The 20,084-nt window shown below is 60.6% G+C and overlaps 1 protein-coding gene across 1 annotated transcript; it reads left to right on the plus strand.

The window, feature by feature from the left end:
* Nucleotides 1–4,955: 4,955 nt before the first annotated feature.
* Nucleotides 4,956–20,084, plus strand: LOC112950728 (protein argonaute-1). The gene is made up of 18 exons (XM_026043356.1): nucleotides 4,956–5,137; nucleotides 5,640–5,760; nucleotides 5,877–6,058; nucleotides 6,759–6,895; nucleotides 7,266–7,400; nucleotides 7,533–7,620; nucleotides 8,804–8,951; nucleotides 9,370–9,489; nucleotides 9,882–10,004; nucleotides 10,482–10,615; nucleotides 12,078–12,262; nucleotides 12,423–12,582; nucleotides 12,893–12,983; nucleotides 14,624–14,818; nucleotides 15,209–15,343; nucleotides 16,002–16,103; nucleotides 16,859–17,058; nucleotides 17,180–20,084. The coding sequence occupies exons 2-18, from the start codon at nucleotides 5,656–5,658 to the stop codon at nucleotides 17,286–17,288; spliced, it is 2,349 nt and encodes a 782-aa protein (XP_025899141.1). The 5' UTR covers nucleotides 4,956–5,137; nucleotides 5,640–5,655; the 3' UTR covers nucleotides 17,289–20,084.

Here is a 20,084-nt window from a genome sequence, read left to right on the forward strand (position 1 = left end):
TGGGGGTCTGCAGGGAGATCCCGGCGTTCAGGGGCCAGATGGAGCCCTGGGGGCTGCAGTGGGGCCCGGGGGGCCGCAGCGGACGGGGAGCCGTGCAGTGGGGTGCAGCGGGGCAGGGGGCAGCCCCCAGAGCAGGCAGCGGGGCCGGGGGGCAGTGGGGAGCCCCCACGAGAAGGGTTTGGGCAGCAGCCGCTGAGCCCTGGGCCCCCGGAGCATCCGCACTGGCGCTCCGGGAGCGGGATCCGTGTCCCTGCTGCGGGACGTGGGGACTGGAGGATGCTGCGGGACACAAGGACAATGTGGGGACCCGGGGATGCTTTGGGGACGCGGGGATGCTGTGGGACCCGAGGATGCTGCGGGCAGAGAGATGCCACGGGGCCCGTGGGCGGCCGGCGCGCTCGTGCCGGGTCGCGGACTTCCCTGCAATGGCTCGGCAAGGGGATATTGGGCGGTGGGAGCCGGAGCGAGGGCGCGAGCGCCCCGGCGGCCGCGCGGGCGGGAGGCCGGTGCCGCCGCTTCGGGCACTGTTTGTGGCACCGAACTTTGGGCCTCCTTTGGTGCCGTCGGTCCGGAGCGCCATGGAGGGTCCTGGCTCCTGGTGTTTGGTGCCCATTGAGTGGCCGTCGGCGAGTGGCGATTTGGAGGTGGCAGCGGGAGCCGGGGCTTGATCCACGTCTTGCTCCGTGGCCGGAGTTCGCCTGCTCCGTGTCCCGAGCTCCCCCTGGGAAGGGCAGCTGCTGCCCAGGCCCCTTGTGCGCAGGTTTAGCAGGACTTGAGGAGCTCTGAGAAGGGGCTTCACGGAACGTCCCAGGGGACGCCGGCGTCTGGCTGGAGCGGACGCGTGTCTGGACGCTCCTGACCGCACGGCTCGGGATTGCTGCTCCCCACCAGTATCTAAGTGTCACTGCCCAGCCTGGGCCTGGCCTGGAGATGGGGCCTCCGCAGGGGACACCCGGCTCACGGTGGCACCCAGAGCACCAGAAACACCGCTCGAGAGAGCGGAGGCAACAGCCAAGGCGGGCGCCAGCCCGGGGCTGCGGGAGCCGCTCCGGGAGCTCCTCCAGCTGCTCCAGCAAACCTGGAGCATCTCATCCCAGCCTTCCCTCCCGCTTCCCTCGAGCCGTGGAAGGTGCAGATACCTGGAGCGGCAGTGGGGGGGACGTGGGGGCGCCGTGAGCAGCTGCCCGCGGAGGATCGCGCGCACGAGCTGCTTTTGCGGGCTGAGCTCGGCTCTCCCCGGCCCTTTAGTTTTCTCTGTCCATTGCAAGCTTCCTAACTGCCGCGGATCCTAACCGTTTTCTTCCTGTGCCGAAGCCACGAGCAGCCCGGGGCTGCTCTTTCTTTCCGTGGGCTCCCTTTATCTGCAGGAAACACGCAAGCGCACGTGTGGTTCTAGGAAGGGATTACTGCAAGAAACAAAGCCGGGAGACCACGTCGCCCCGAGCCCGAACCCGTGCCGTTTGCCTCCACACGCTCTCCTGTCTATCTGCAAACCCAGGGAGAATAAAACAGGGACAAATGATTAAAATGGCAGATGCCAAAAGAAATCGGGAAGCCGGAGCAGACGGAGCTCCCGCGGAGACGTCCGGGGAGCCGGGCAGGGGGAATCCGAAGCCTCCGCCTTGTCCCGGCCCTTTCCCAAGCCGCGCGAGCAGCTTTGCTGCTCTCCTTGTGCCTGCGCTTGCTTAGCTGGTCCGTGCAGGGTCCCGGTGCCGGTAGGTGACAACCCGCATGGAAGCACCACGTGCTGGGGGATTTTGCCCTTTGCAGCTGTCCCGGCCTTGAGCTCCATGACTGGGAGCTCTGGAGGAGCAGCCCGCGCTGGGGAGCCCCGGAGGGCTCCATTCGCATCCGAAGGAGCAAATATCCCGGGAACAACTATCCTGGGAGAAGCAGCGTGTCGCGTTGCTGTGTGCAGAGCAGACGGCAGCAGAGCCGCTTTCGAGGGTAAATCCTGCAGCGAAGCCGCCCGCGTGCCCGTGCACATCGTGCCCGGGCGCCTGCTTTGGTGCCCGGGGATGTTTCTAACGCTGCGAGTTGCCGTTCTTGGCCGGAGCCCCTGCCCGCCGCGTGCTGCGGGCCCAGTGACGCCGCTGTTGGTGTCGAACCCAAAGGCAGCTCCGTAGCATTGACCTAATTGTGCCTTGGGTGACTCGGGCGGCGGGGGATTCATGGGCACCTGGGCTGGCGGGGAGCAGAACAAGTGCTTCTTCGGAAGGCTCTGCTTGGGGACGGCGTCCTGCGGGGAGCGCATGGAGCGGCCGCTTTGGAGAGGGCGGAGCAGGCAGGGGGCTGGAGGCAGCTCCATGAAAAGGCTTTTTTTGTGGGAGGGGGAAAGGACACTCTTAATGCTGGAACAGTAGAGAAACTTGTGCATATATGTGTTCTTAAAAAAGCAAAAACACCTGAGGGAGCCCCCAAACCACTTTTCACTCATGTAGCATTGTGGGGAGTAGCGCAGCCTGGTTTATAAGTGGCTATTTAAGAGGAGCGCGTTCTAAACTTTATTTTTCCGAGCCGTTGGGCGGCGCGGGGGAAGCCCCCCGGGACAATGAGGAGCCAGGTGCCGGCGGCGGCGGCGCTTCGCGCGCGGCCCCGTGCGCGGACGTGCGGCGGGTGCAGATGGGGCCGGGCACAAAACCCCCAGGAGAAGCCCCGCGAAGCGCCGCCGCCGCCGCCGCTTTATGGGGCGTTCTGCTCCAATCCGCGCGGGCCAGAAAACGCGGCTGCCGCCCGCCCGGCGCGAGCTCGTTCTGGGGCTGAAAAGATGAATTTCGGTGCCGGCGTCGCCTCGGGGCTGCGCTGGCCTGGGGGGCGGCGCAGGGGGGCGCGGGGTTTTGGGGGGCGGTGGAACTTGCTTTTGTCGCCGTGCCGCGGCGGCCCCGTGCTGAGCGCCGCGGCGGCTGCGATGACACGGTCATTTCACGGCGCCGCGCGCGGCCCCGGCAGCTGTCGGGCTGCGGGTCGCGGTTGCCAGCTGTTGCCGTAAATAACGGGGCCACAAAGCGCATTCCCGGGCCCCTTTCCCCAAGCCGCTGCCACCTCCTGGTCCCAGGGCCCGGCTTTGTGCGCCCGGCTCCGTGGAGCAGGATGGGTTTGGGCTTCGCCGCCTGCATTGTGCCGGGGCACCCTCATTTACATGACAAAGTGGGAGTCTGTGCAGCTTTGCCATGGAGAGTGGAGGTATGCGAGAGACCCCTGCTCTCCAGGCAGCTCCCTGCAAAGGGGAATGCGTGCGCGGAGCCCCCGCTCCCTTCCCGGCTCCCGGCACAGGGATGGCGACAGCGGGACAAGCCCGGGCCCTCCCCGGTGCCTCCCTTTGCAGCCCGGCGGAGCGGGGTTTGGGGGGGAACAGAGCCGTTTTGGGGGTTGTGGAGGGGGGTGTGCAGCGAGGCAGGGATGCGGGGCAGGAAGGGGTGCGCTCCGGCATGCTGCCCTTGCCGTGCCCGCTGCTGGCACATGCCCGTGGATCCCGCTGTGCTCGCGGCGCTTCCCGGCTTCCTTTCCGCTCCTGAGCCTGACGAACTCGGATGTCAGCCCAGGGCGACTCGCAGACCTGGCCACGAAGCCGGTGTCCGCGGTGCCGCGCGGCTGCACGGCGCATTGCCTCGTGGTGCAGCTCCATCCCACACGGCGCATCCATGGAGGCCCAGGAGGATTCCACGCAGCCGGCCCTGCCCTGCACACCGGGCGCCTCGGAGCGCTCCGGGAGCGGCGGCTCGGGAGGCCACGCGAGGAGCCGGGCGGCTTCTCTCCGCAGAGGCCGCGCTGGCGAATACCGATTCGATTGCGAAGCGCGGCATCAAAACGCAGCCGCTCGCGGCCAGCGAGCGCCCCTGCCAAGAAGCCTTAGTCATGTGGAGACACGAGCTGCAGTGCGGGGCGCGCGGCCGCATCCTGGGGCTCCGCAGCGCCCACGGACACGGAGCAGACGGGCTCCGTGAAGCTGCTTGCATGGGCCGTGCTGGTGCCACGAGGGCACCGCGCCGGTGCTGCCGCCCGCCCGCTGCTCCGTGTCCCCTCTGCGTGGGAAAGGGACGTTCCCCTGGCTGCCCTCGGGTGTTTTTGCCGGGCTGCCGCGGGGGCTCTGGGCGCCGGGGAGACCCTCGGGGGCCACTCCGCGTCGGCGGCCGCTCGTGGGCCGCGTGCTCTCCGGGCAGGGCTGACGTTTGGGTTGAGAAAGCGCCTGAATGGGAGCAAGGGCTGCTAGGAGCAGAATGTGCTGGGGATCCCGAATGGGAGTCAGGGCTGCTTGGAGGGTGTCTTTGACAGTTGGCCATCCAGATGGAGCGCTCCCAGTATCTTATACACCGTGTTCCCTACCCCAGCCCAGGTGGCCAACGATTGTGCTTGATTTTGAGACAAAAATCAACCGGGAGAGGGGTTTAAAATACCTTTGAGTCCAAGGATGCTGCCGGTTTAGAAATGCTCTTCAGTCGTGCAGTCTTGCATCACTTTCTCATCTTTCCTTTCGTAGCTGCCTTCCAGTATCCCTGCGAGGAGCTTTTCGTTGCACTGTTCCTAATTTTCTCCCTATTTTTAGCAGCAGTGCCCATGGAATTAGCCTTTGCCGCTGGCACGATGCGTTTTCCTGAAAAGCGTCTGAGAACTGTACGCTGGGGAGCGGGGTGGAGATGAAAGGAAGGTTGATGCTCTGTGATGGGGACTCTCGGGCGCTTCAAAGCGTCCTGGTTAAGAAGCAATACCAGGCGAGCGAGCGCTCTGCCACCCTGCAAATCCCGGCCGTTGAATGGCTGTGCGGCACGGACGCCGTGAGCCCGGGCGAGACGGGCTCCCGGAGGCTCCGTGTCGCCGTTCCTGGCGTTTGCCCCCGCGTTTCTGGTGCCAAAGGCAGCCAAGCGCAGCTTGGGGCTGCTTGCAGAGCCGTGTGGTGCGCGTGAGCTGCTCCTCGGCATCGCGAGGCTCCTCCTGACCCCGCTGTGCTCTCCGCAGCTGCAGGCGCCTACCTGCCTCCCCTGCAGCAGGTATTCCAGGCACCGCGCCGGCCCGGGATAGGAACTGTCGGGAAGCCCATCAAGCTCTTGGCCAACTACTTTGAAGTGGACATCCCCAAGATCGATGTCTATCACTATGAAGTGGACATCAAGCCTGACAAATGTCCGCGCAGAGTCAACAGGTAAGGCAAGTATTAGAGGTTTTGGCCCTCTCTCCCTGCTTCCCGGCTCCTGCTGGAGATGCCCTAAGTGCTGTTCTTCGCTGCTGGAGACTGTTGGGACGAGGCGTTCGTCCCTGTCCCCAGCGCCTCGGGAGATCCCGAGCCTTAGCACCAGCCCCTGCTTCTTCAAAGCACTTGGGCTATTTTGGCAGCACTCCCATGTTTAAAAATAGCGAGTCACGGAGCTCAGGCAAGCGTGAGCCTCTCTGTTTCTTGTTGGCCTTTTGGATGCTGCCCCCCACATCCAGCTGCTCGTGTAAACCTGTCTGCTCGAGTCCATCTAAGACCTTGGAGCAGGCGACTTGCTGGGGAGCTCTGGCCCGGGAAGGGACCTGGGAGCCCAGCAGCAGCCAGGGTCATGGACTGAGCGGTGGGCAGGTTGCAAAAATAAAACCAGTGGCCAAACAAGCTTTCCTTTTCTCTCCCCGGTGCTCCGTGTCCTCATGCCGCCTCCTCTGCATAGGGAAGTTGTGGAGTACATGGTGCAGCACTTCAAGCCTCAGATCTTCGGCGACCGCAAGCCAGTCTATGATGGGAAGAAGAACATTTACACGGTCACAGCCCTGCCCATCGGCAACGAGCGGGTGAGAAGGAGCAGGCAGCGCCCGTTAGGAGTGACCTGCCCGCCTCCCTGGGGCCTCCTGCGGCACCCGCTTCTCCGGAGCCGCCCTGACCACTGTCCCTTCCCTCCCTCGCCCAGGTTGACTTTGAGGTGACAATCCCCGGGGAGGGCAAGGACAGGATATTCAAGGTGTCTATCAAGTGGATGGCGATCGTGAGCTGGCGCATGCTGCACGAGGCCTTGGTGAGCGGGCAGATCCCCGTCCCGCTGGAGTCCGTGCAGGCGCTGGACGTGGCCATGAGGCACTTGGCTTCCATGAGGTACCTGGTGAAGGGGGACGCGGGCAGGGGGGCGCTGGGGGTGGCCAAGGGGAACGTGGGGGGACCCCACGGGCCGAGGCGGCAGCCTGCTGTGGTGCTGGGGGCTCACCCCCCAGGCCTGGGGGTCGCACCCTGCGCTCCGGTGTCCCGGTTCCCCCGGCACGAGGAGTTGGTGCCATCGTTGCAGACGCTCCCGCCGCACGAACAAATGCGGGGACATCTGCCCTGTGAGCAAAGGCTGAGGGAGCTGGGCCTGTCCAGCCTGAGGAAGAGGAGGCTGAGCGGGGACCTGAGCAGGGTCTACAAATGCCTCAAGGGAGGCAGTGAGGAGGATCGGGCGGCCTCCTTGCAGGGGTGGCCACTGATAGAACTAGAGGAAACGGCCACAAACTGAAGCACCAAAAGCTCCACAGGAACTTAAGGAAAAAATTCCTAACCGTGAGGGTGCCTGAGCCCTGGCACAGGCTGCCCAGAGAGGCTGCGGAGTCTCCTTCTCTGGAGGTCTTCAAACCCGCCTGGACGCAGCCTGTGCCCCGAGCTCTGGGTGCCCCTGCGTGTGCAGGGGGTTGGACTGGATGATCCCTAGAGGTCCCTGCCAACCTGAAGGATTCGGGGAGGAGCCAATGGGGCCGCGACGGCGTCTGGGGTCACTCGGGGGTCCCGGCGCGCGGGGCCGACGCGGCGCCTGCTCTCCTGGCAGGTACACCCCCGTGGGCCGCTCCTTCTTCTCGCCCCCGGAAGGCTACTACCACCCGCTGGGCGGCGGCAGGGAGGTCTGGTTCGGCTTCCACCAGTCCGTCCGGCCGGCCATGTGGAAGATGATGCTCAACATCGACGGTAAGTCGGGGCTCAGGACTGCTCGTGGGGCTCGCCGGGGCTGCCGTCCCACACAGGTCACAGCACCACGAGCTGGGGCTCCCTGGGGGATTTAGAGTCATTGCTGATGGCAGTGATGGGGTCTCAGCCCTAAGGAGGGGCTTTCAGGTGCTGTTGGTCTTGCTGCTAAATGAAGGGGTGGTTTTTTATTGACTTAAGCCAAGTCAAGGCCGTGGAGAAGGTGCTGAGGGCTGAGCTGCCCGTGTGCCGGGCCTGAGCAAGAGCTGCTGCGGCGGGGCTGCCTGGGGAGGCAGGACCTGGCCCCGCTCCTGGGCCGAGTCTCCTGCCCGCCCCAGGAGAGCAGAGTCCCATCCCGGGGTCTGTCCTGCAGTGTCGGCCACCGCCTTCTACAAAGCGCAGCCCGTCATCGAGTTCATGTGCGAGGTGCTGGATATCCGAAACATAGACGAGCAGCCCAAGCCCCTGACCGACTCGCAGAGAGTGCGTTTCACCAAGGAGATTAAAGGTAGAGGCCGGGAACGCGACGGCTCCCGAGGAGTTGATCAGCTCAGGAAGGGGGCGCGGGGAAAAAGGGGCAAAAAGATTGCTCGGGGCAGACCCTGCGCTCGGATGTGATTTTACTGCCCTCTCGCCTTAGGTTTGAAGGTCGAGGTTACCCACTGCGGGCAGATGAAGAGGAAATACCGCGTGTGCAACGTTACCAGGCGCCCGGCCAGCCACCAGACGTAAGGCGGGTGGGAAGAAGCCCTCGGAAAAGTCGGAGCTGTTCCCCTTTCTAGCAGCTGATGCTGGCACTGGCGAGCGCTGGGAGGGCCCTGGCGGCCTGCGAGCCCCGCACAGGGCCGGAGCTGATGTGCCACGAGTTGTCCTGGTTTTTACCTCTGAGCTTGCTTTTCTTCTGACTTAAAATAGATGCTGCAGAAGAGATATCAAGAGAAGAGGCTTTATCAAGAGATAAAGCAGTCCCCTTGCCTATTTGTATGTGCTTGTGAGCGGCAGGAGACCCTGTACTCACAAGTGGCCATGCAAAGAGCTGGAGGAGCTCCCAGAGCTTTTGCTCCGTGGGGTGTAGGGCAGCACACCCCCTCACCTTGGAAACAGGAGCCGTAAGGATACAGGCACACAGTGATGCTGGACATTTTGGCTCCGCTATCCCGCATGAGCGGCTGCGGAGCCGCTCCAGGACATCGCTCCCTTGCTTCCCCCATTGACCTGGAGAATACAGAGCTGTCCGGCCCTGTGTTCCTGTCCCGTGCTCAGGTGTAGGTCCCGTCCTGGGCACGGCTTGTGCCTGGCCTCACTGCCCCCGCACTTTAGCATCTGTTTTTCCAGCCCCGTGGTGCTTGGGAAGCGTGGGAGGAATGTGATGCCTCGGCAGGGCATTCGGCAGTGCCTCGCCTTGCTAATTTTGGTTCTTCAGAGAACATCAGGTCAATTCTTGGTTCTCACAGGGTTCTTTATGGAGCCATGAACAGCTGGTGCTGGCCGAACGTGGGCATCACACATTCCCGCTGCTGCCTGCCCGACCCCACTCAGTCCTGCCCCTGGGAAGTTGATTTTTCCCATGTTTTCGGGATGTGGGATGCACCGCCTGCCCCTGGTCTCTCCCAGCCCTGGCTCCTATAAACATTCCCTGGCCACTGCCCCGGATCAGCTGTGTCCATGTACCTGGTGCTGGCATGTGTGGCATGTCCTGTGAGGAACATTTGGCCCGATTAGCTGGATTAGCGAGGGAGAGCTTTATTTGGGCACCTCAGTCCCACACAGGGACCAGAGGACCTCTCGTTTGGTTTCTGAAAATACCACGGTTCTGCTTTTATTTTCCGCTCGGCGCCTGCCCGTTCCCTTGCGCGTGGGCTGCGTGGTGCCCGTGCGCAGCCCCTGCAGCCCCCTGTCCTGCCCCGCCAGGTTCCCCCTGCAGCTGGAGAGCGGCCAGACCGTGGAGTGCACGGTGGCTCAGTACTTCAAGCAGAAATACAACCTGCAGCTGAAGTACCCGCACCTGCCCTGCCTCCAGGTGGGCCAGGAGCAGAAGCACACGTACCTGCCCTTGGAGGTGAGTGCCGGCCGTGCGCGCCCCAGCTCTCTGCAGGCAGCTCCGTCACACGGCGGGCGCTGACGGCCTCGGTGCTCCCGTGGAGCGAGCCGTCCCGCAGCAAAGGGACGTGCCATTTACTGCTTCCTTATGGAAGAACTTCTGCTGCGCAGCAGATGCAAGTGTTAGACCTGGGGTGTGCAGCTCCAAGTGCTGAGCGCATCGGCCCGTCTGTACCGGGCAGCGCCGCTGCGGGCTCCTCAGCCCTGCTCCGATGCCCTGTGGCTCCAAGTGCTGAGCGGATTGGCCCGTCTGTACCGGGCAGTGCTGCTGCGGGCTCCTCAGCCCTGCTCTGATGCTGTGCTGGCCGTGGGGGCCGCGATGCCGCATGCTTGGCGTGCTCCTCACGTGCCGCTCCTTGCTTTCTCCTGCTCCTCAGGTGTGCAATATCGTGGCGGGCCAGCGGTGCATCAAGAAGCTCACAGACAATCAGACGTCAACCATGATAAAAGCAACGGCCAGGTCTGCCCCGGACAGGCAGGAGGAGATCAGTCGGCTGGTACGTGGCACGGGTCCTTGTGGCAGCAGGGATGGTGTGGGACTCGGCTGTGTCTGGCAGGCTGCAGCCTGGCCCCCGTCATGGGCTGCCCCTGTGCCCGGGCCAGGCAGGAGCAGCTTCATGGTCTGATTGCTCATCCCAGGCTTTGGAGACTGGGGACATTTGCTATCTTTTCTGGGATTCTTGCTACCAATCTCTTCCTGGTCTGAGCCTTTCCAGTGAAGCCTTTCCTGTTAGGGCAGACTCTGTTCTTGGTTGCATGGGTCAGTTCAAAGGTGAGCTCTCTCATGGGTCAGGGTGGAGGCCACGGTTTGTCCCTGGGCAGCTGGGCGCTGCTTGGGGAGTGGCAGCTGCTCTCATTCCCTCCCACTGACCCTTCTTTCCCTCTCCAGATGAAGAATGCCAGCTACAACCTGGATCCCTACATTCAGGAGTTTGGTATCAAGGTGAAGGATGACATGACAGAGGTGACGGGGAGGGTCCTGCCAGCTCCTATCCTGCAGTACGGAGGCAGGGTAAGCAGGACTACACCACCAGCGTGTTTGCAAAGAGATGTTTTTCAGGCTGGGAAATACCAGACTTGCCCAGAACTTGTGCTACCTTCAGGTGCATAGGTTAAAGTTGGAGTTCTTTTTGGAGAGCCTTTGGTTACCTTTGCAGTGTGACTTTCGTGGAAGCTGTAGCCAGGAGTCCTGCAGCGATGACTAAAGCATGCTCAAGGGCGAGCAGGGCAAGGCCGTGGTGCTCCCGCAGCCTTGCTCCTGCCTGCCCTTGCTGTGCTGCCATCGGGGCCCGTGGCCGGCGGAGCCTGGCCGGGTGCCGTGGCGGGCCCTGGAGGTGCTGGCCGGGCTTTGGCCGGGGTGGACGCTGTGAGAGCAGCGCAGCGGTCGGCTGGGGAGCAGGGGTGCCGTCCTCGCCGCGCGCTGGCAGCGGGGCCCGCGGGGGTCCCCCGCGGCACGCGGCAGCGCTCTGACCGTCTGTTTGCCTTGCAGAACCGGGCCATTGCAACTCCCAACCAAGGCGTGTGGGACATGCGAGGGAAGCAGTTCTACAACGGCATTGAGATCAAAGTCTGGGCGATTGCTTGCTTTGCCCCGCAGAAGCAGTGCCGAGAGGAGGTGCTGAAGTAAGGAAAGGGGCAGCCCGTGCGGGTGGGCCGGGTGTCCGCGCCTGGCAGCGCCCGGCTCGCCGCGGCCGGGCTCCCGGTGGCACCGGTGCTCTGTCCCTTGCTCAGCAGTACAAATGTGACGGGATCTGGGCTGGGTGTTCAGTCACGTTCCCAAGGCCTGAGCTAGCGCCTTGGCTCCCTAACGCGCGCGGACGGGCTGCGCCTCTCCCGGATCCGCCCTTGGCATCGGGCGGCTGCAGGGCTGCAGGCTGCTCCTGCAGACCAGCACCAGAACGCTGTGCTGCGCTCTTCTAAGCTGAATCTATTCACACTGTGTTGTGCTCTTCTAATCTGAATCTAAGCTTCTAGCCTTCTCAGTGGTGGCCGGTGACAGGACAAGGGGTAATGGGTGTATGTTGAAACCCAGGTAGTTCCATCTCCAGGTGAGGAGGAGCTTCTGCACTGTGAGGGTGCCCGAGCCCTGGCACAGGCTGCCCAGGGAGGCTGCGGAGTCTCCTTCTCTGGAGGTCTCCAAACCCGCCTGGATGCGACTGGGTGCCCCGAGCTCTCGGTGTCCCTGCTGGGGCAGGAGCTTGGACTGGATGGTCTCTAGAGGTCCCTGCCAACCTCAACCATTCTGGGATTCTGTGAACTTTCTCAAGCAGGAGTTGGATGAGATTGTGGGAGTTGTTTAATAAAAATCCCCTCTACCTTGGGAGCTCAGGTTTATCGTGGAATGATTTTCCTTGGGTTCCAGGAGTGCTGGGTGCCCTCTGCTGTCTGTCCACCCATGAGATTAGTCAGTATTTGCCTGTGGGATAAGATATCTCTGGTTTCTTCTAGTTGGAGAACTGGGCTCCAGCTGCCAAAACAAGAACGTGGCTGCTGTGTTTAAGAATGTTCAGTCCCTTCTGAATGAGTATAGCTTATTTAGGAAGCACAATAATTCTCCACAGATTTTTATTACAGCGTAATCTTAGGCTTTCTGAAAAGCTTTGGTAGCTTAAAGGTCCTCTGCCTTGATAGGCAAGTGCCACTGAGTGGGAATCATTGATTTAGGAAAACAGTCCCCTGGGGTCAGGCTTCTGCTGCGGACCCAGGTCCTGACATTGCCCTGCATGGAGAGGGCATCGAGGCAGATGTGTTGAGTGCCTTTTGGGGCTGTGTTTGGTGCTGTTATCCTATGGGATGGTTCAGAGCAGCTCGGGTCACTGGTTCTGCAGTAACTGGGTGCAGCTGGGAGCAGCACTGGGCAGACAGGGAGGCCTGGGCTCCTGTTGACTGCTCGGTGCCGCCTTCTGCGTGTCGCGCCGCGTCAGGCGGGGTTGTCTCCTGGCCATTGCTGGGTGCTGGGGAAGCAGCAGCACCGCGACGTGCTGGGTCCTCCTGCGTCCTGCGCCGCAGCTCCCGGCCCGTGGCCTCGCTCGGGGCCGGCGGCAGCGGCGCAGAAGCACCGACACGTCCCTCCTGCCGGGCGCAGGAACTTTACAGACCAGCTGCGCAAGATCTCCAAGGACGCGGGGATGCCGATCCAGGGCCAGCCCTGCTTCTGCAAGTACGCGCAGGGAGCAGACAGCGTGGAGCCCATGTTTCGGCACCTCAAGAACACCTACTCGGGGCTGCAGCTCATCATCGTCATCCTGCCGGGCAAGACGCCGGTGTACGGTGCGTACGGGGCGAGGGCGGGAAGGGAAGGGTTTGGTCTGGCAGCAGGGCTAGTTTTCCCCCTCCCTTATTGCTTCCTCTGCCTGTTTTGGGGGGCAAATGCCCAAAGCTGCGTGTGGCTGTTGCCCCTCTCATGCTGCCCTTGCCCCTCTGCCCACAGCCGAGGTGAAACGTGTTGGAGACACCCTCTTGGGAATGGCCACACAGTGCGTCCAGGTCAAAAACGTGGTGAAAACCTCCCCGCAGACCCTCTCCAACCTCTGCCTCAAGATCAACGTCAAGCTCGGCGGGATCAACAACATCCTCGTGCCTCACCAGCGGTTTGTGCAGCTGCTGCGGCTCCCGGGCTGCTTGCAGGAGTCCCCCGTGGCCTCCCTTCCCTTGGCCTGGGTTCTGAGGAGCCCTCGCGGTGCCGCCAGCTCTGGGGGAGGAAAGGGCCCGTGCGCTGCTGCATGATGCAGCCGGAACGTGAGGTCCCAGCCCGCCCTGCCTCGCAGCTCCTGCGCTTGGAGCCCGGGAGATGTCCCTGCGTGATCCGCTCCTCTCCGCGAGCTGCACGTCACTCCCAGGACCCAAAGGCTCCTGAGATGGCCCCAAAAGGCTGATGGCTGCTCTCTCCTTTCCCCTCAGCTCTGCCGTCTTTCAGCAGCCCGTGATCTTCCTCGGGGCCGACGTCACCCACCCGCCGGCTGGGGACGGGAAGAAACCCTCCATAACGGCCGTAAGTTGCCCTGCCAGGGCTGCGCTTGGGCCTCCCGCTCCCGCTGGAGCCTGGTGGCCCTGTGAAGGGGCTGTGTCACCTCTGCGCACCCGTGACGCCGCTCAGGGTGGCCCTGTGGCTCGGGGGGCAGCTTGATGCCGCTCTTGAGGGAATGGAAGACACCTGAAGGTGCCGCTTAGACACGGCAGTGAAGGGAACGGTGCCGGCGAGGTTGGGCCACGGTGTCCGGCTGCCTTGTGGGCACCTCATGTGTGTATCAGGGCTGCGCTTCCCGAGCATCCCAGTGCATCCCGATGGCATCCCAGTGGCATCCGGCTGGCAGCGGGAGGGCGGCAGCTGCCAGCAGATGGGGCTCGTGCCGAGCCGGCCCCGTGGGACGGGGCGTGCGGAGCGGGCACCGCAGCCCTGTGGAGCATCTGCCGTCTGCCCTGACACTCCCCCGAACGGTGCAGCCCGCGGCAGACGTGGCCGGGTGGCGTCCGGGGCCGCGGGACTCGCCGCGCTCGCCCCTCGGTCCCGCAGAGGAGAGTGTGCGGCTCTTGTCCCGCCTGGGTCAATCAGGAACATCAGCATTTTCCTATTAAGCTCCTGGCTTTCCAGGCGCCATAGCTCAGGTTTTCCTTGGCATGCAAATGCAGCTCTGGAGGAGTGTTTTTTTCTTAATTAAGAGAGGTTGGGAAGTGCTGCTGGCTGCTTGCTGCTAGGTGTGGGTGGGACAGAGCAGGCTGGTTCCTGGCGGCGGCGCTTCCTCTCTGAAACCTTTTCAAAGTGCTTTTTTGTGCAGGACCACAGCAGCTCTTTCTTTTCGTTTTTTAACTTAACCTTTACAAAAGCTTATTTGAAACTGCAAGTGGGGAAGAGGGAAAAGCCTTCCCACGGCCTTGACCCTCTCTGTAGGCCGCTACCGAGGGAAGCGGCCCGTGCCCGTTGCCAGAGGAAGCGGCTTCGCTGAGCGCGTCAGCTGGGGCGACACGGCCAGAGCCGCTCCCCAAGCAAAAGCGGCACCGTCCAAGCTCGGGACAGCGACACGAGAGGCTCCGGCGTGGGGCCACGTGGAGCGAGGGAGGCCTTGCTGGCCTCGGGACTCTGCCGGCCTCAGTGTTCTGCCTGCCTGTGGCACCCGGCTGCCCTGGGCGCTGCCGTCCTTGCCGGCCACGGGGGCAGCTCCCAGCCCAGGACCTCCTCGGCTCTGGGCTCCCTTGGCTCTGGGCTCCCTCGGGCGCTATCTGGGCAGCTTTCACGGCGGTGGTGCTGCAGTTGAGGGCAGGGTTTCGTAGCCAGGTATCCACAGCCGTGCTGGAAGTTCAGGAAGTTGCAGGATAATGTAGTCCATGAGGGAGGGGAGCATGGGCAGGTGGGAAGGGCAGCCCTGTTTGCCCCAGGTTTTGGACAGCGAAGCCAGGACAGCAGCTGAGCTGCCCCATTGGGGCTGGCTCAGTGGTGCCAACCTGCTGTCCCGCTGCTGACTGCAATGAGGGCCTCGCAGGGCGAGAAACCAAGATGTGGCCGCCACCACACACAGCCTACTTGGTCCTTGCTCTCCCATCCCCCTGCGTGGGAGCTGCCAGCTGTGGGTGTCCAGCGAGCGGGAATGTCCCCCATCCCCTGTCCCCCGCGTGGTAACGCGTCTGTCGCTGCAGGTCGTGGGCAGCATGGACGCCCACCCCAGCCGGTACTGCGCCACGGTGCGCGTGCAGCGTCCCCGCCAGGAGATCATCGAGGACTTGTCCTACATGGTGCGGGAGCTGCTCATTCAGTTCTACAAGTCCACCCGCTTCAAGCCCACCAGGATCATCTTCTATCGCGATGGCGTTCCCGAGGGGCAGCTCCCGCAGGTGAGGTGCCCCCGGCGCTGTGCTCGGCTGGCAGGGCTGCCACGTGGCCGAGCAGAGGTGCCCGTGGCCAGGGGCCCGTTGCTTCGCACCTCTGGTTTGTGCTGCTTGAGCTGGCTGGGTTTGCCAAAAGGTTTTTGTGTGCCAGAGGCGTTGGGCTAGTTCTGGTGGGAGCTGGCCCAAAGGGTGGCGAGCTGGTGATGCTGGGCATGTGGGAACCAGCTCGGGATGTGACCATCAAGGAGCTTAGGGCAACAGTGGTCGTCTTTTTCCACTTGTGTTTGGGCGTCTCCTGTGCTGCTTGGGCAGCTTTTCCAGGGTTGCCCCCAGGGAGCAGCCGGGTTGCGGGAGCTGGCCCGTGCATCCGCTCACAGCGCGCGCTTGTGTCTCCAGATCCTTCACTACGAGCTCCTGGCAATCCGAGACGCCTGCATCAAACTGGAAAAGGATTACCAGCCTGGCATCACGTACATCGTGGTCCAGAAAAGGCATCACACCCGCCTCTTCTGCGCCGACAAGAACGAGCGGGTGAGCGTATCCCTGCCCGTGAGGCTGCTTCAAGACAGCCAGGCAGCCGTTTGCTGTTATGGGGAGTTAGTGGGCGCAGATGATCCTGCTGCCTCTTGAAATAGTCTCTGTGAGCTCAGGAGGTCTTTGCACGTTAGCTGTTAGCGGGCAGACATGCGGAAAACGGGACTTGCAGTGGGTGCTGCTGCCTCGCCGGGGTGGGTGGTGCCCAGGATGCGAATGGAGCAGCTGTGAGATTGGGAGGAGAACGCTGCTTGTGCAACAAAGGCACCAAGTAACTCACAGGCTGCTGTAACTTTTGAGTTAGAGTTGCTCCAAGTTGAGAAACTGAGTTTTCATCTAATCTTAACGTGACTTTGGCTCTATCAGCATGGGTAGCGAGAACAGGTTTTGGTCTTGGCACGAGAGCACCGTTTCTCCTGGCAGGGATTCCACAGAAAACTCTCCATAGAGATCGCTGTAGTTCTTGCCCACTTACTCCTTGTTTCTAGTCCGCTCTGTGTGCATGTCTTGCCTGTGTCGGTGCTTGCAGGAAATGCCTGTGCGGGCCGGGCGCAGGCGGGTGCTGCTGCTCCGTGCCTGGCACGCGAGCTCTGTGCAGTGCTCCCAGCCTGGAGATAACCAGACAACGCGGGGCTTGGCTCTCTGTTCCCTGCAGATTGGGAAGAGCGGGAACATCCCGGCGGGAACAACAGTGGATACAAACATCACCCACCCCTTTGAGTTCGACTTCTACCTGTGCAGCCATGCAGGCATTCAGGTAGGCCGAGGCCGCCAAGCTGCTCTCGTGCTGCTGTTTATCCTCCGTTGCGATCGTGAACCAAGTCCTGCTGTGAGCAGATCCTTCCTGCCGCTTTCTAGGGGCAGGAAAAGGCCAATCCTGGAGGCTTGGGCAGCCTGTCCGAGCGGGCACAGTGCCAGGCGTGGAGTGGGTGCCAATGCGGCACAGCCGCTGCGTTGTGCAGCACATACTCGCTTTCCCAAGAGCCAAGCTTCTTTTCCCAGAGTTTCCTCCTTCGGAGAGGCCAAGCAGCAGCCTGCGGGCTGGCAGCTCGTGCCACGTCCCCAGTGCTCCCGCTCGCCAGACGGGACCCAGCGGAGCGCTGAGCCGGCCGGCTGGGGAGGGTGCTGTGCTTTGCAGCTGCCTTTCGCCACGCAGCCAGGATGAGTCAGAGCAAGGCTGAAAAACAAAACCAAACAGAAAAGGCCCTCGCCTGATTTGCAGCTGCTTCCACCTGGGAGGCTTTTGGCTCCTCTCGAGGACTGTGCGGAGCTGGCTGGACCCGGGTGGCTGCAGTGCCGCGAGGGGCACTGGCACAGGCAGCTGCTCTGGGCAGGGTTTGTGCCTCGCTGCAAGGCGCTTTCCTCTCTTGCACTGCCCACGAGCGAGTGACGCGCTCGGCGTAGGGAGAGGGGATGGAGGGACGGGCAGCGGAGCTCGGGGTGGCGCCTCCCGGGGCACCCGTGTTCGGGGCACGAGCAGCGCCTGCCACTCGGCTCCCTCTTCCCCCGCAGGGCACCAGCCGGCCGTCCCATTACTACGTCCTCTGGGACGACAACCGCTTCACGGCCGACGAGCTGCAGATCCTCACGTACCAGCTGTGCCACACGTACGTGCGCTGCACGCGCTCCGTGTCCATCCCGGCGCCCGCCTACTACGCACGGCTGGTGGCCTTCCGAGCGCGCTACCACCTCGTGGACAAGGAGCACGACAGGTGAGCGGGGCTCAGGAGCTGCCCGGAGGTCACCCCGGTCCCAGTGCACGGGACCGAGGGCTGGACCGTGTCCCCGGGTTCCTAATCACACAGTGATTAGGAATTTTTCTTGCGCTTTCAGCGGCGAGGGCAGCCACATATCCGGCCAGAGCAACGGCAGAGACCCCCAGGCCTTGGCCAAGGCTGTGCAGGTTCATCAGGACACTTTACGTACCATGTACTTTGCTTGAAAGCCTAAATTTTGTTACCTCACTCAAGAAAGCTTTCAGATTTGTAGGAGCCATACAAAAAAGGAAGCATTGGGACACCTTGTTTTTTTTCCAATGAGAAATCACTGCAGGGCAGGCAGCGTCGATTGAGGCAGGAGACCAGCACCACGGGACAGCAAAGATCCAGCGCTTTGTAGGATTGGAAGAGACTGATGGTTATTTTTTTAATTTTTTTTCTGGCTTTCCAAAATTTTGACCTGACCAAACACATGAAGGCATTCAAGGAAGAGATTAAAACTCCCAGGAGGCAGAAGCAGGTTTTCATGTTTAAGATGCAATACTATAGACTCCTGACTGTGAAATGGCCGATTTGGTCCTCCGTTGCCCACCAGGCGCTGGTAGGTATTTTTTGTGGGGTTGGGGGGAGGGAATTTTTAGAGCCTTAAAACAGAAGACTAGATTTATAAAACTAATATTTTAGAATATGAGATGCTTTAACGGGTTAAGGGGAAAAACAACTAGTTTATAGGAGAATTCTAACACTAACCGTTCCCCCCCGAATAATTCCCCCCCATTTAATGTAAGGCACCCTAGCACTTAGCTCAGAACTGAAACTGTCTTCCTCGTGTTAAAAAGCTAGTTAGCTGCTGCCATTCGAAGCAACAGTCACAGACTTTTCCATGGGTGAGTGCCTTACTATGATGCTGCAAAATTTCGATGTTTTTAATCTCGTAAGGAAAACAGTAATCTCGTCTTGCTGGTGGTCCATATTTCCATCGGAAGGAGTTGATTTTTATGGTCCTGAGTTGCAGTTTGTGTTAGATCACAACCTCATGGTGGTTAAACTCCATTGAAAGACGTGCACTTTCATGTAGGACAAGTTTAATGGCTGCTGACCCATTTTTGTTTCCAGTGTACTATTTGTTATTTAAAACTGTTTCTGACAAATGGGGGCATCTTCATCCCATGAGGACAGAAATTGCTATCGATTCTTTTCTTTTTTCTTTCTTTCTTTTTTTTTTTTTTCTTCTGACTTTCTATGATGGAAACCGGGATTTTTTTACTGAACATTATTTTTATACGATGCCGAGTCTGTTGCCAAAACACACGAGTCATGGACATTGTCAGCGTTTACACGGCCGCCCTTGCTGAGGCGGGAGCCGCGTTGCCCCTCAGCGCTCCCGTCTCCCGCGCGCCACGTGCGTCCCTCGCGTGTCCGTGCGGACCGGCCGCTTCCCGCCGTGCCACGGGCCCCAGCTCCAGCGTGGCCAAACCCTCACGGATTCTGCTGCTAGGTTTGCTGCTTTCTTTTTTTTTGTTCCATGCTATCACTGATTTTATGCACAGGGTGTTTTATCCTGAAAGCACACCAGATTGTTCCTTAGAGTTATCAAGTACTTTGTGACTGTTGTCGGGGAAACTCCTCCTGGTTTGTGTTCATAATGGCAAGAAAGCCTTTTATTTTATTTTTTTTTCCCCCCAGCAGTAAAACAGTGGCTGCTTTTCAGACTCTTTTTGCTCTACAGTGACCATTCTGCACAGCAGAGCAGTAGTAGCAGCTCCTTAACCAATCGCACGTGAGCAGATTATCTGATTCCTTGATATGAAAAGGTGCACAAAAGCTTCCTTAGAGGGAGATTGCTACGTGTGCACTGCTGCTGAGCTCTGCCAAGAGCCAACACCGTTGCAAAGCCTGTCACGAGCGCTGCCCTTGCTCGGTACACACTGATAGAAGCACACGTTTTATTTTTTACTTACGGATGTTTAAACTTGCCTTGCTAGCTGTTCATAAAAACATTAGTCATGTCGCCCTATTGCTCTGTCCTAACACCAACAGTTCACTGTACTCGTTTTCTTTTCGGGCAACGTGTTTGTGAAAAAACGCAGACATTATATGCTATGCAAACTAAGTGCTGAGCCCGCTGCCGTCGCGTCTTGTGAAGACCTTGCCCTGAGCGCAGTTGTGTTTTTCTCCAGACCGCAGCATTTGGCTCATGCTTTCCTTTTCTGGCCTTGTGTCAACCTCCACCGCTGTATATCTGCAAGGTGACGGGGAGGAGGCCGAGCAGCACGCGTGGTCGGTAGGGCGGGGAGCTCCCAGGGAGGCTTGTAGAGAGCAGGGACCGCGTGAGCACCAAGCGTCAACGTGAGAAGCCTACATTCCTATACACAAGTGCCTGCATAGTGACACAAATCCAGCACCTCTCCCATTTCACCCTCCGGACCCGGGCTTGTGTTCCGACGAGCTCCGAGGGGCTCTACCCGCTCCGCCTTGTGTTGGGAGGCTCCTCGCTGAGAGCAAAGCCAGGGCTTACGGTCAAAGTTCTCTCCGCAATCGGTTTGTTCACCAGCATTGTGACTGAAAGCGCCTTGCTGCCGCTCAGCAGCGAAGGGCAAAGGTATTTTGGGTTCTGCCTTTTATTTTCACGTTTTAGTTGGGTCTGTAATCCTGAAATGTCTTTTAGTAGCTGTGGCATCGCACGTGCCATTTTTAACCATTTGAAAAGAGATAGCGTGGGCATTTACAGAAACAGCGTGTTGCTCTGTAACGATTTTTTTTTTAACCTTGAGACTTGAAATGTAAAATGGACCTTTAAGATTTGCACTCATTTGTAAGGTGGCTGTTCATAGAAAACTATGAATGAAGACTTGCTGATGTAGCACCTACGTTTAACAGCAATTTTAACTACACAAAAGCTTCACGGCTTCTGAAACTCTCGGCTGTTGACTTGCAGATCGTGTTCTGCCCTTATTTCACCCTCCGCGTTGGGTTTTCATGGTTTTAAATAAATAAATAAATAAATAAAGCCAAACTCA

Source organism: Nothoprocta perdicaria, unplaced genomic scaffold, assembly GCF_003342845.1.
Source record: "Nothoprocta perdicaria isolate Ctin4 unplaced genomic scaffold, notPer1 scaffold_33, whole genome shotgun sequence".
NCBI lineage: Eukaryota > Metazoa > Chordata > Aves > Tinamiformes > Tinamidae > Nothoprocta > Nothoprocta perdicaria.

Coding starts and splice junctions, on each gene's coding strand:
- LOC112950728 (XM_026043356.1), top strand. CDS start 5,656: ATGGTGCAGCACTTCAAGCCTCAGATCTTCGGCGACCGCAAGCCAGTC. Junction 6,896..7,265: donor GATGATGCTCAACATCGACG/GTAAGTCGGGGC, acceptor TCTGTCCTGCAG/TGTCGGCCACCGCCTTCTAC. Junction 12,263..12,422: donor GGGCAAGACGCCGGTGTACG/GTGCGTACGGGG, acceptor CTCTGCCCACAG/CCGAGGTGAAACGTGTTGGA.